Here is a 15,080-nt window from a genome sequence, read left to right on the forward strand (position 1 = left end):
GAAACTTAGTACACATGTTCCCTATGATATTATCTTTCTAATTTTAATGCCTAATTATATTTTTTATCCAATTTCGCGGTCCATTGAACATGCAAAATGATAGTGCAAGTGGGGCATCTGTGTACTTTGGACTCATTCTTGTTATGAAGCTATATAAGTATATTTTTATTATACCCCCCGCTTTAAAAAAGGGGGGGTATACTGTTTTACCTCTGTCTGTCAGTCCGTCAGTCAGTCCGTCAGTCAGTCCGTCCCATGAAACTTTCGTCACATTTTTCTCAGGAACTACACATCCACCCTTTCTGTAATTTGGTATCAACATTTATATATGTTAGCCATACCGTGTGATGCGTTTTCAGATTCATCACTTGACAACTTCCTGTTTACCGAACACTTGTATGATTTTACACATGATAGCCAAGTTGAAAATTTTCGTCACATTTTTCTCAGGAACTACACATCCACCCTTTCTGTAATTTGGTATCAACATTTATATATGTTAGCCATACCGTGTGATGCGTTTTCAGATTCATCACTTGACAACTTCCTGTTTACCGAACACTTGTATGATTTTACACATGATAGCCAAGTTGAAAATTTTCGTCACATTTTTCTCAGGAACTACACATCCACCCTTTCTGTAATTTGGTATCAACATTTATATATGTTAGCCATACCGTGTGATGCGTTTTCAGATTCATCACTTGACAACTTCCTGTTTACCGAACACTTGTATGATTTTACACATGATAGCCAAGTTGAAAATTTTCGTCACATTTTTCTCAGCAACTACAATACAAGGATTTCTGAAATTTGGTTTCAGGATTTATATAAGTCAGCTATACCGTGTGATGCGTTTTCAGATTCATCACTCGACAACTTCCTGTTTACCGAACACTTGTATGATTTTACACATGATAGCCAAGTTGAAAATTTTCGTCACATTTTTCTCAGGAACTACAATACAAGGATTTCTGAAATTTGGTTTCAGGATTTATATAAGTCAGCTATACCGTGTGATGCGTTTTCAGATTCATCACTTGACAATTTCCTGTTTACCGAACACTTGCATATTTTTACACTATTAATATTATCCACTTGCGGCGGGGGTATCATCAGTGAGCAGTAGCTCGCAGTTTCACTTGTTAGATTTCTGTTTCACTCTTAAAATTTTGGTATAAATAATTGATAGTTTCCTAACCAGCCCTTCATAAAACATATTAGACCTGACAACAAGCATAACCTTTACGTTCTTACTTTTGTGTTGCTATCCATATCTCTGCAGCTGTAGGGATATATGTCAATGACACAGCAACCCAACACACAAAATAGAATGAAAAATATCGAGCTGTAGGAATACTATTCTGCATGACTGAACATACTGTTTGGTTTAAAAGTATTATAGTGGTATAAGCCATTCTTGGGTTAGTGACAACAGCATTTCTTCGTTGATCATATCAACCTTGTTGTTTCTTTATTCTTTTTCAGACGTTACTTTATAAAGTACCTATGTAGATGTTATGGCACTGACTGTTACCAGACTATACGTAATGAATGTGATATGGCAATGAAAAGATGGATAAATCTACCAGAACTTCAGGGCAATAAGGTCAATTTTATTCCTTCTTTGCAGTAAGATGATCAAATAAAAACTGAAATAAATCTTATATTATCATTAAAAAATATGTTTAAATTTTTGCTGAAATATTTGTACCCTAGAGCCTGCTTAAGATAAGTTTTCTGCCTTACTGGAAAAAAATAATGAATATACTGTATCTGATTTTTTTTAAAACTATTTGCCAAGTAAAGCCAAAGTTTATAAAGAACTTCTGATTTTACTTATAAAAATTCTTATTCAAATGATACAAATGTCTTTGGATTAGAGCTAAAGGGAGAACAATCTAGAAAACCATTTGTTTAAGGCTAAGGTTGTTTATGATTTTTATTCTAGAAAGAAGAATGTCATGACAGATTTATAGTTTGTGGAGAAGGCTACACACAAATGAGAGAAGCATTTGTTCAGGCAGCTTTAAATGAGGATAATAAAACGCTTGTCAATTTATTACAGGTTTGGAATATTTTTTAATTATAGCAGTAATATTTTCATGCTTTTGTAACTGGAGAGCATGATTTGCCTTCCAAATATAAAAAAAGAAGATGTGGTATGATTGCCAATGAGACAACTATCCACAAAAGACCAAAATGATGCAGACATTAACAACTATAGGTCACTGTACAGCCTTCAACAATGAGCAAAGCAAAAATTCATTACTATACCAGCTAGGGTTTGAACCTGACCCTTTTAAAAGTAAGCGATAGTTCTACCAACTTACATTGTAGCTTATGGATAACTCCACTTGTACAGCTAAGGGAGGGGTTAATAAATGTACTAGGTATTCAGAAGCACTTCTCCTTTTCCCCACCTCAAGAGTCATTATACCATGACAATATCTTCATCATTTCCCCTGGTTAGGTATTTCTTTTAACTGTAAGCCATGGCTGACAATGTATATCAGGCTGACCTTTGAAGTTAAAACACATGTAATTCAAATATAATAATAAAGAACAAAAGGGTACAAGTGGCCAAGAAGGAAAGAAGATAAAAAAATGGAAGACAAAGAGTTCTGATGCCAAAAGAAAAATGGAAAACTTGGTTGAACATTAGGTGCTCTGGAAAGCTAAACAGTTTTTGCTGAATAACTGCTTATATGACATTTGTGGAAATTGTTTAAATTTTATTATTTTAAGTGAGGAATATTTTGATGTTTTGATTGTAGACTAAGAAGAACAAATGGAAAACAGAAACTCGATTCTTGTTAGTTGTCTATAGAGAATTCACTATGAACTTCTTGTATGAGGAGGCACAACAGCAATTCTCACAGAAAGTAGGTTGTTTAAATTTAGATGAGTAAAAGGAGATGTTGGTTGTATTAAAGTGAGGCAGCACCTGATTTAAATACACGATAATTTATTCAATGAATAATTAATCAGTATATAATAATAATATGAAGAATAAATTGCCATTCATATGACATCTTTTAGCTTTTTTCTTGTTGTCTTGCCTGTGTTGAAAGTCACAAAATGTGCCACAAAGGAATTATAATCAGGCAACACCATAATCTATATGTATATGGCTTTGCATTTAGAGATAAGACGACGTAAATGCTTCATATCTTGGATACAGTTAACGTTGTGTTATGCTATTAGTTTCTGTATATCGTTGTTTCATGGTTCAATGTCTTCTTGTAAAAAGTATTTTGTTATTTGTCATGTGAGTTCTCACTAATTATGATTGGTAGTGGATCCTTGCAAGGTCTACATAAAAAAATGTGGTTTGATTGCCAATGAGACAACTCTCAACAACATACCAAATGACACAGAAATTAACAACTATATGTCACCATATATATGGCCTTCAACGATAAGCAAAGCCCCTATCTCATAGTCAGTTATAAAAGGCCCTGAATGTCAGATGACAAACAGCTTAAACGAGAAAACTAATAGCCTAATTTTTGTATAAAATAATGAAGGAAAAACAAATATGTTATACATGTACAGCAACAAAAAACAACTGAATTACAGGCTCCTGACTTTTGGCAGGCACATACAGAAAGTAGTGGATTAAACTTGTTTGAAGGTTCGAACCCTCCCCTAACCTAAGACAGTGGTATATCAGTACAACAAAACCTGTATTGGTTCTATGTTTATATCATATATTTCTAGGTTAAGCAGTTTTTGCAGAGGACCTTAATGAATTGTAATAAGATACAAAACAAGGTGAGAAAAACTGATATATAGTAACGACACTTTCTTTTCCTCTGGTTTTCAAGATCCATTTAATAAAATATGTCTGTTAAAAGTAAAAAGATTTACCAGCTCTCATTTTTAACTTATTTTCCTTTAATTTATCACCAGGATTTTTTTTATATGGTTTTTAAGTTCACCATACCCTGACAGATATTGTTGAGGTCACACTGAAGTGAAATACAGTTATTGTAAATTCTGCATACTTTGGACTTGTTCTCTTGTAGATCTATCCTATGTTTCTTTTATTTTTTAGTTAGGTAATGTGTTATTGATATTTAATAGGAACTCATCAGGGATCTACTGACAAATAGTATATGGAGGCATGATGCTGACAAAAACATTTCTCCTGCTTTAGATCTTGGGCAGCAAGGATTGTGCTGTCTGTTGCTGCATTGCATGGTTCTGTTCAGAGGAATACCTGAAAAACAAACATGGTTATCTCCCCTGATAAACATTGCCAACAACCCAGAACTCATGATGGTAAGCTTTTTACTTCACCATTCTGAAGGAACACTGAGCTCTAGCCATCACTAGGTGTCCGTCGTCGTCCGTCTGGTGTAAACTATTTCAAACATCTTCTCCTCTGAAACTACTGAACCAATTCCAACTAAACTTAAGCTGAATGATCCTTTGGGTATCTAAAATAAATTTTGTGTTTTATTTTCTGTTTCATCAAAAAACATGGTCGCTATGGCTAAAAATAGAACATAGGGGTAAAATGCAGTTTTTGGCTTATATCTAAAAAACAAAAGCAGTTAGAGTCAGCTTCAGTTAATCACCTTTTGAAAACCTAACAAATTTTTTAACTTGCTTTTGAAGAAAGTATGACAAAAAACTGCATTTTCAAACACTTATTAATATACATTACACCAAAAAAACATACTACAATGAAATTGGACACTTAAACTCTTTAATAAAAGATAAATGCCAAAAAATCAAAGTGAGCAATTCAGGCTCTTGAGAGCCTCTTGTTTGAAATTCATATGGGATTTGATTGAACAATTAAGAAATAATTAATGGGGGGCTTGAATATATTGAGATTTTACGACGGGTTGGCCCTTAATGACAAATATTTTACCCTGATCGATTCTAATAGGACAAAAAATGACAATTGTTTTAGATCAAAGCGTGCTAGGAGAAGGCATTCTTTGCCGTTCCCATGAATAAATGCACTATAAAATTGATGTAAAAGAATGGAGCAAACATTAATAAGTGATATGCTTAAACTATTAACAATAAAATATTAAGATAGGTTTGGATGAATCCAAATGACTATTGTATTTATATGTCTTATAAGTATACAAGTATGGCTTATATAACACATCTAAGCATCAATTGTTTACATTTCCCTTGTTTGTGATGTATTTTCCCGTAAAAATGCTTATATTCTGGCGTCATAGTTCTATGACGTCCGGTAGCTCATTCATAAAAAAGCATATGATTTGGGAGTACGATCGGAATAGCCCAAGCAATATATTCATATTTTACCACGGGTGTGTACTCAAAGCGTTTGAAAGACGTCATGTTAGAACTAGGAATATTTAGTTATCTTTTTTTACTAGGTTCTTCCAGAAAGCTACTGTTTTATATATGTGAAACGACGGGGCAGTACTGGGTTTTTCCTACTTTGTACTGTTCTCTCACATATGTAAGTTGTTAATAAAAAATACAATACTACTCTAGTAGAACACATGAAAAATTTTGGTCTAGCAGCTTTGCATGACAGGAAGTTTTTTTTTAAAACCTGAATGCATTTGATCAGCAGAAGCTGATTTTATTCTTGGTTTGTGGAGGGGGCTTTATTGCCCAGACCCTCTCTATGGTGATACATGTATTATAAATGCATATATTTTTTGAAAGTCCACTTTCCTATGATTTCTTTTCGTCCCTTTCTTAAAATTATGGATCACATTTCGAGAAAAAATATAGAATATGAATTTTTCCTTCAAATATGATTTATGTTTCATGTACATATTTCTTGTTTTTATGCCCCACCTACGATAGTAGAGGGGCATTATGTTTTCTGGTCTGTGCGTACATCTGTTCCTTCGTCCGTCCGTTCATCCGTCCGTCTGTCCCGCTTCAGGTTAAAGTTTTTGGTCAAGGTAGTTTTTGATGAAGCTGAAGTCCAATCAACTTGAAACTTAAAGACGCTTATGATATGATCTTTCTAATTTTTAAGTCAAATTGGACTTTTGACCCCAATTTCACAGTCCACTTAACATAGAAAATGAAAGTGCGAGTTTCAGATTAATGTTTTTGGTTAAGGTAGTTTTTGATGAAGTTGAAGTCCAATCAACTTGAAACTTAGTACACATGTTCCCTATGGTATGATCTTTCTAATTTTAATGCCAAATAAGATTTTTTACCTAATTTCACGGTCCACTGAATATGGAAAATGATAGTGTAGGTGGGGCATCCGTGTACTTCGAACACATTCTTGTTACTTATTTTTTAGTAAAAAAATATATTTTTTGGCCGAAGGGCCAAGTGAGCTTTTCTCATCACTTTGCGTCCGTTGTCGTTAACTTTTACAAAAATCTTCTCCTCTGAAACTACTGGGCCAAATTAAACCAAACTTGGCCACAATGATCATTTGGTATCTAGTTTAAAAATGTGTCCGGTGACCCGACCAACCCACGAAGATGGCCACCATGGCTAAAAATAGAACATAGGGGTAAAATGCAGTTTTTGGCTTATACTCAAAAACCAAAGCATTTAGAGCAAATCTGATAGGGGTAAAATTGTTTATCAGGTCAAGATCTATCTGCCCTGAAATTTTCAGATGAATTGGACAACCCGTTGTTGGGTTGCTGCCCCTGAATTGGTAATTTTAAGGAAATTTTGCTGTCTTTGTTTATTATCTTGAATATTACTATAGATAGAGATAAACTGTAAACAGCAATAATGTTCAGCAAAGTCAGATTTACAAATAAGTCAACATGACCGAAATGGTCAGTTGACCCCTTTAGGAGTTATTGCCCTTTACAGTCAATTTTTAACCATTTTTCGTAAATCTTAGTAATCTTTTACAAAAATCTTCTCCTCTGAAACTACTGGGCCAAATTAATCCAAACTTGGCCACAATCATCTTTGGGGTATTTATTTTAGAAAATATGTGTCCGGTGACCCGGCCATCCAACCAAGATGGCTACCACGGCTAAAAATAGAACATAGGGGTAAAATACAGTTTTTGGCTTATAACTCAAAAATCAAAGCATTTAGAGCAAATCTGATGGGGTTTAATTGTTTATCAGGTCAAGATCTATATGCTCTAAAATTTTCAGATGGATCGAACAACTGGTTGTTGGGTTGCTGCCCCTGAATTGGTAATTTTAAGGAAATTTTGCCGTTTTTTGTTATTATCTTGAATATTATTAAAGACAGAGATAAACTATAAAGCAATAATGTACAGCAAAGTAAGACCTAAAAATAAGTCAACATGACCAAAATGGTCAATTGACCCCCTAAGGAGTTATTGTCCTTTATAGTCAATTTTTAACAATTTTCATAAAATTTGTAAATTTTTACTAACATTTTCCACTGAAACTACTGGGCCAAGTTCATTATAGATAAGGATAATTGTAAGCAGCAAGAATGTTCAGTAAAGTTAGATGTACAAAAACATCACCATCACTAAAACACAATTTTGTCATGAATCCATCTGCTTCTTTTGTTTAATATTCACATAAACCAAGGTGAGCGACACAGACACAGGCTCTTTAGAGCCTCTAGTTGAGGTTTACTTAATTTTTTTTAGGAATCTTATTTTCCCACAATGCCTCAGGACGATTTGGATCTGATTAAGGAAGCATTGTTGGCATCAAGACCAGCTGATGGTAGTGAGAATCCAGTGTTTCACAGTAAGTACAACTATGGTTAGGGTGTCTCTGAGAGTAGTTATTTAGGTTCATGATGTCCTTATTCTAATAATCAAACTTCAATCTAAAACTTCAACTCTGATAGAATCGAAAATGGAAATGGGGAATATGTCAAACAGACAACAACCTGACCAAAGAACACAAAACAGCTGATAGTCTTTAATAATATTTTTATATCACAGTAGCTAATAGATAATCTTAATAATAATGTTGATGTGCTACAGCAGTTTTCGGGTTGGTGTTTTGATGTCTGCCATTTGTTTATTAGAATCTCTGATAAAAAATGGAAGTCTTTATAAATTTTGAGAACATATGATGTTTTGTGAGATAGTTTTCTTCATTAAAGAATGTAATTTAAAAAAAAAAAAAATGTAATTTACATTTAAATTACAGTAGAATTTTGCAATGAGAGGTAACATTTAGAACTTTCTGTTGTACAATTGAAAATATAAACACTTTCCATGCTTGTTGTTAAAAAGTACATAAAATCATTAAGATTTGTGTTGCAATGGACAAAGTAAGTACAAAAGAAGGTATGTATAAGAACAAAGTATAATGTTAAGATTTTCTTTTAACCTAATGTTCAGAAGGAAAACTGATCAATTAAAAAGGGAGTAGTTATTGCTGGACTGTAAATTAATTATTTTTTTCTTTTCAGGGTGTCCAAATGGTCATCTGTATGTTATTGGAGATGTAAGTATATACTTGTGTTTTAGTCGATTTTAGTCTCTGATGCATGATTTTTTATTATTAATTGGTTTTGGCTTTTAACTAGCTTTCAGTAACTGCGAGTACTCTCAAATCGTATTTTCTTGTTAATTCGACCTGTTGATACTGTTTATAATGCTTTTTTGTTATTTTTATTTATATGGATCTTGTCTGTACACCAGCTTTGATTATTTGTAATATCTTCAATTTTTCACTTATTCTTACAACATTTGTATAAACTTCAAGATTATAAAAAAACCGGTTTTTTTCTAAAGTGAACATTGATTGGTTAAATATTTCTCAGTCATGTCCTGTGTTTGAATTTGTTTGTTAGCTTTTTGGTCATGAATGTTTGTCTCTAATATTTAATTAACTCTGCATTTGTATTCAGATATCGCAGATCAAATTTATTCGTTCATTGTTTAATCATACGTTTTTTGATTGAGTTAAGTCTGCCAATTGATATTTTATCGTATGTTTTTCTTTGTTGTGATGTTATGCTATTGTTTCAGAAAAAGGGAGAAGGTTTGGATCCATTAAAACGTTTAATCCCGCTGCAAATGTTTGCACCTGTCCTAAGTCAGGAATCTGATGTACAGTAGTTGTCGTTTGTTTATGTAATATATACGTGTTTCTCGTTTCTCGTTTTGTTTATATAGATTAGACCGTTGGTTTTCCCGTTTGAATGGTTTTACACTAGTAATTTTGGGGCCCTTTATAGCTTGTTGTTCGGTGTGAGCCAAGGCTCCGTGTTGAAGGCCGTACTTTAACCTATAATGGTTTACTTTTTAAATTGTTATTTGTATGGAGAGTTGTCTCATTGGCACTCACACCACATCTTCCTATATCTACTTATCTATCTTGTGTAATGAATATGACTTCATGCATAAAATAAAGAAGATGTGGAATGATTACCAATAAAACAACTATCAACCAGACCAAATGACTTGGATATAAGCAACTATAGGTTAATTACTGTACAGCCTTCAACCGTTAGCAAATCTGTACAGTTGAATCAATTATTCATGCAAGATAAAATGTAAAAACAATTCAAATGAGAGAATCAACAAACTTTTGATTTTCAAATCTTCTAGTATTAACTCTTGCACTAGTTTCTATTTATCTGTGTAGTGCACAAGTTTGAAGTCTATTATGGGGACAATATTGAACAGGTCATTTTACCGATGTTCATTGCAAAATTTCAAAATCTACTTATAGGTTCTTTTTGTATTGGTCAGTTGTTTGCTAGCTAGTTCACAGGTTGTCTTTAAAAAGTCTGCTGAGGGGTCAATAATATATCTTATACTTTGTTATTTGTGTTTGTCCTTTTAAACTAAAAAAACAAATTTTTATTTGTATTAGTGATTGCTGGTCAAAACATTGTCTAAGAAATTTGTTTAGGTCTCTCATTAAAATAACACCATAGTAAATATAATGAGATGTTTTTATCTATAGTGTGGAAGGCCTACAGTTGTAGCCAGATGTAAAGCACAGAACTGTGGACTTGAAATTGGAGGGCAATCACATGTGCTAAAAGCTGGAAATATCAAGGATCATGGGTATTTAAATATGATATGAATTGAACACCTTCCTTTCTTCTCTTTTACTATATGATAAAAAAATTTCAATATTGAATATGTAATTTTGAGAGTTTTGAGATGGTCCTTCAAATTAGCCAATAAGTAAAATTCCATGATCTTTAAATTTGATAATCCTTGATAACAAAACAACAAAACAAGTTCCGACTGTTATGCATTAAATTAAGATTAAAAAACAATGGTTCTCTTTCTAAATCACGTAATAACTGTTAAATTAACCACGAGTTAAAAGTTAAATTTGATTTTGACCATGTTCACGATGTTCACGATGTTCCTCATAATTGACAGATTATATGTGATAAATAATCAAACCTAATAATACATGAATATTCAAAGACTTGCTAAACACTTTTCAATTTGGTGTATGAAAAATGAAATATCTAGATTCTGGAAAGGCATATTGTGTCATAATTCAGTGATTCATGTCAACTGATTGGTCAGATTACATTCAAATAACTGTTACACAACCATGACATCTCTCCTTGTCCACACTTAGGATATTATATATATTTTTTTGCAGAGTTGACACTACAGATACTGGACATATTTTAGGACGAGCCAAATATAGAAATTTAGCTCCATTTCCAGAAAGAAGTCTGAAGCCTGTGAATTGTGCAGTTATGAAATTACTACTGCACATGGCAATGTATATTGGCGCAAATAACAATGCACAGGTTAGTAAAAATAAATAAATGATGTTAGTAATGCTAAATTGAATTCATTTTTCTTTTGAATTAACAATTCTCACTTTGGGGGCAAATGTTGCCTTGGATTTGAACTTAATCATAGAATATCAGAAAGGCCATACTATGGTACTGAAATAGGTCCTTTTCAAAGGCATTATTACTGTTTTTACACAAATCTCTTCATAAGTGGACATTATGCTTATAAGGGAAAAGTTTGACCCAAACTGATGTAATAACACAAATAGTTTATTATAATTAAGGGATCGTTTATAATGTGATATTGTAAAATTTGTAGTATTTTGGCCAGATTTAAAAAGTGTAAAAATCTGTCATTCCTTTGAAGACATGAGTTCTCAAGCAGTAAATTTTGAACACAAATTATTTTTACAGGCCATCTGTAGATCCATTAAGCCAGATATAGAGGAGAATGATGTACCTAAATATCTATTGAGTCATATACAGAAAGATCTGAGGTCGATATCTACAGTTCTTGGGAAGAGTGTAGAGAATGTACTCCTTCTTATACACTATCTATTAGCAGAAATTATGAACAGTCGCACACAAGCTAGAATTGGTAATTTTTTTGTTTGATTAGGGAATTGCTAATAAATAGACTTGCCAATGGATTGTCGAACTAAGGAAAACATATATGTTTATATGTATAAAGAGAATAGTTGAAACTTTAAGAAAAAACCTACATAGAGCAATTTAGCCACCTTAAGATAGCTGTAGAGTTATACAAATTAAAAATCTCATTTTTTTAATAAAAAACTAAGCATCATCAACAGAGTAAAATCATGCCAATACAAAGTCTACCGACCTTGGATATTGATACATTCAGGACATGAAAAGTGGTATCTAATAGTGATACTAAATAACAAGACATTGAGATTTCATGCACTTACTGGTATAAACAAACAAACGAACAAAAAAAACAACAAGTAGTGCTCTTAACCAAATATTTAAATTCCAAAGGTAGAAGCAGTTGAAAAGTCAGTTAGGCAAAATAACAGAATGTCCAAAGTTGTTACTCAATTTATTGTGGTTTTTAGAGGCGGATTTAGCGGGGGCCTGGGCCCCCCTGTTTGGAAAAAAAACTGGTTGCTTATATAGGAAATCACTGAAGAGTGATTGGAGCGGGCCCCCTCTTAGGCAGTCAGTGGGTCTCCACTTATGAAAATTCTGGATCCGCCACTGGTTTTACATACTTTTAGTGGGAACCCAGAGATTAAGTTTGGTAGATTATGGCTTAGCTACTAATTAAGGATTTTGTTTTTTAAATGAACGAGAGTTATCTCATTGGCACTCATACCACATCTTCCTATATCTAATTATAAATCTTTTTAAAATATGATAAAATAAAATTGAGAATGGAAATGGGGAATGTGTCAAAGAGACAAAAACCCGACCAAAGAGCAGACAACAGCTGAAGGCAACCAATGGGTCTTCAATGCAATGAGAAACCCGCACAGAGGCGTGCTTCAGCTGGCCCCTTAACAAAAATGTATACTAGTTACATGCAAGTGTCTATTTTAGGTGAGAGAGCAGAAGATGAAATTTGTTTACTCAAGGATAAAAGATCAAGGGAGACATGGGAAGACAACTTTAATAAAAGATACATTGTGCCTGTCCTTGAGGTAAGAGATTAAAATTTTCAAGTTTAATCAATTTTGAATTCATTCATTTAATATTAAAAACAAGAATGTGTCCCCAGTACACGGATGCCCCATCCACACTATCATTTTCTATGTTCAGTGGACCGTGAAAATGGGATTAAATCTCTAATTTGGAATTAAAATTAGAAAGATCATATCATACAGAACATATGTACTAAGTTTCAAGTTGATTAGACTTCAACTTCATCAAAAACTACCTCGACCAAAAACTTTAACCTGAAGCGGGACAGACGGACGAACGAACGAACGGACGAACGAACGAACGAACGGACGCACAGACCAGAAAACATAATGCCCATAAATGGGGCATAAAAAGGAAATGTGGAATTATTGCCAATGAGACAACTATCAACCAAAGTTCAAATGAAGTGGGTTTAAGCAATTATAGGCAAAGGTCATTTACAATATAACTGACATAGCTGAGGGAGAGATCTCCCTCACTGAAAGTTTTGAAGGTTAGTAGGTATGATATACCAGTTACTGTATTTCAATAATTGTCTATTTGTAAAATAACATTCACTTTGCTTCCTAGATTTTAATAGATTTTTATCTCTCTGTCCTTCAGTTCTGTCTTGGTTGAATTTTTAGGTATAAATAGTTTACCATGAAGAGTCACATCAACTAGAAACAAAGTACACATGTACATTATGATGTGAACTTATCTAAATATCATATTCCAAATAAGTTGTTTTTTCCTAGGTATATACACATATGCTTGTTTTGAATAGAGTCAGTTTGAGGGGATTTGTCAGAATTGATTTAGCCATATGTAATAGATTTTCTGGAATTCATTTTTTGATTTGTTTAAATGTTAAATACACCTGTGATATCCCCATTAAATTGTTGTGAATCTCTGATTTCTAGTAAATATTAAAGATATAAGATCTTTTAAATTGCAAACTTTTTTTAAAGGTGCATCACTAAGGAAGAAATTTATTATTTTGGACCTGATACTTATTTTCAACATTAGAAAGAACATCATAATAAATTCTTAATCACATTAAAAGGAAATATTTTTTTTCTCTCCAAACTTGGTGATTTATGGAAATATTGAAAATATTCTACCCCAGGAAAAAATTACATCAGTCGTATTGGGCAAAACCTTTCTGAATTGTTACCTCTGGTGTACAAAAGTTTAATCCTGGTATCTATGATGAATTCATTTAATTTCAACAATGTCATTTTAATATTTCTAGTACAGCCGCTTCATAATCTTTTCTTTCTTTTTTTCAGAAGAGTGAAGAAATATTGAACACTGTAAATAACAGAATTGTCAATGATAAAAGACTAGGTAAGTTTATCCCTGCAATTCAATGTTGATTCTTTTTATACGACCGCATTAGAATTTTAATGTCCGAAGACACATTGGTTCCTGGACAATAACTTTAGTTTAAGTAAATGGATCTCTATGATTTTTTGTCGAGCCTGCAACTTTTGTTGCAGAAAGCTCGACATAGGGATAGTGATCCGGCGGTGGCGTTAGCTTACTTCTTAAAAGCTTTATATTTAAGAAGGTGAAAGACCTGGATGCTTCATACTTTGTATATGGATGCCTCATGTTACGAAGTTTCTGTCAGTGACATGTCCAATGTCCTTGACCTCATTTTCATGGTTCAGTGACTACTTGAAAAAAGTTAATATTTTTTATTATGTTAAATTCTCTCTTATTATAAGTAATAGGATAACTATATTTGGTATGTGCGTACCTTGCAATGTCCTCATGCCCGTCAGACAGTTTTCACTTGACCTCAACCTCATTTTATGGATCAGTGAACAAGGTAAAGTTTTGGTGGTCAAGTCCATATCTCAGATACTATAAGCAATAGGTCTAGTATATTCGGTATATGGAAGGACTGTAAGGTGTACATGTCCAACTGGCAGGTGTCATCTGACCTTGACCTCATTTTCATGGTTCAGTGGTTATAGTTAAGTTTTTGTGTTTTGGTCTGTTTTTCTTATACTGTATGCAATAGGACTACTATATTTGATGTATGAAATGATTGAAAGGTGTAAATGTCTTTCTGGCAGGTGTCATCTGACCTTGACCTCATTTTCATGGTTCTGTTGTCAAAGTTAAGTTTTTGAGTTTTGGTCTTTTTTTCTAATACTAATTGCAATAGGTCAACTATATTTGGTGTATCGAAATATTTTATGATCTATATGTCAGTTGCGCAGGTTTTATTTGACCTTGACCTCATTTTCACCGTTCATTGCTTAGTGTTAAGTTTTTGTGTTTTGGTCTGTTTTTCTTAAACTATAAGCTATAGTCAACTATATTTGTTGTATGGAAGAATTGTTAGCTGTACATGCCTGTCTGGCATGGTTCATCTGACCTTGACCTCATTTTCATGGTTCATTGGTCAATGTTTAGTTTTCTTGGTTAAGTTTATGTGACAGTTGTAAAAAAGCTTTATAATTAGGACTATCAACATAATTAAATGATTAGTAAAGAAGGCGAGGCATTTCAGCTTGTGCACTCTTGTTTTAAGAAGGTTCAATACCACAAAAGGAAAGTTGGGATTGATTTTGGGGATGATGGTCCCAACTGTGTATTAAAAATTTGTTTGCTCTGAAATTGTACCACAATGTTGAATACCACAAGTAGGAGGTTGGGATTCATAGGGGTTATGGAGCCAACAGTTTAGGAATTAAGGGCCTAAAAGAGCCCAAAAACAACAGTTTTTGTAGATTCTGGACAATAACTTCTGTGTAAGTGTTTGGATC

At 33.1% G+C, this 15,080-nt stretch overlaps 1 protein-coding gene across 1 annotated transcript in view; it reads left to right on the forward strand.

The window, feature by feature from the left end:
- Nucleotides 1-15,080, forward strand: part of LOC143077966 (E3 ubiquitin-protein ligase rnf213-alpha-like) — a 127,388-nt gene that overhangs the window by 92,920 nt on the left and 19,388 nt on the right. Inside the window, exons 61-72 of the mRNA XM_076253014.1 lie at nucleotides 1,489-1,609; nucleotides 1,952-2,068; nucleotides 2,778-2,885; nucleotides 3,724-3,777; nucleotides 4,090-4,287; nucleotides 7,568-7,670; nucleotides 8,347-8,381; nucleotides 9,852-9,955; nucleotides 10,515-10,668; nucleotides 11,071-11,254; nucleotides 12,217-12,317; nucleotides 13,590-13,647. Coding sequence (XP_076109129.1) covers nucleotides 1,489-1,609; nucleotides 1,952-2,068; nucleotides 2,778-2,885; nucleotides 3,724-3,777; nucleotides 4,090-4,287; nucleotides 7,568-7,670; nucleotides 8,347-8,381; nucleotides 9,852-9,955; nucleotides 10,515-10,668; nucleotides 11,071-11,254; nucleotides 12,217-12,317; nucleotides 13,590-13,647 — 1,337 coding nt within the window. The remainder of the gene's footprint in view (nucleotides 1-1,488; nucleotides 1,610-1,951; nucleotides 2,069-2,777; nucleotides 2,886-3,723; nucleotides 3,778-4,089; nucleotides 4,288-7,567; nucleotides 7,671-8,346; nucleotides 8,382-9,851; nucleotides 9,956-10,514; nucleotides 10,669-11,070; nucleotides 11,255-12,216; nucleotides 12,318-13,589; nucleotides 13,648-15,080) is intronic.

This window comes from Mytilus galloprovincialis, chromosome 1, assembly GCF_965363235.1.
Source record: "Mytilus galloprovincialis chromosome 1, xbMytGall1.hap1.1, whole genome shotgun sequence".
In the NCBI taxonomy this organism is placed as follows: domain Eukaryota; kingdom Metazoa; phylum Mollusca; class Bivalvia; order Mytilida; family Mytilidae; genus Mytilus; species Mytilus galloprovincialis.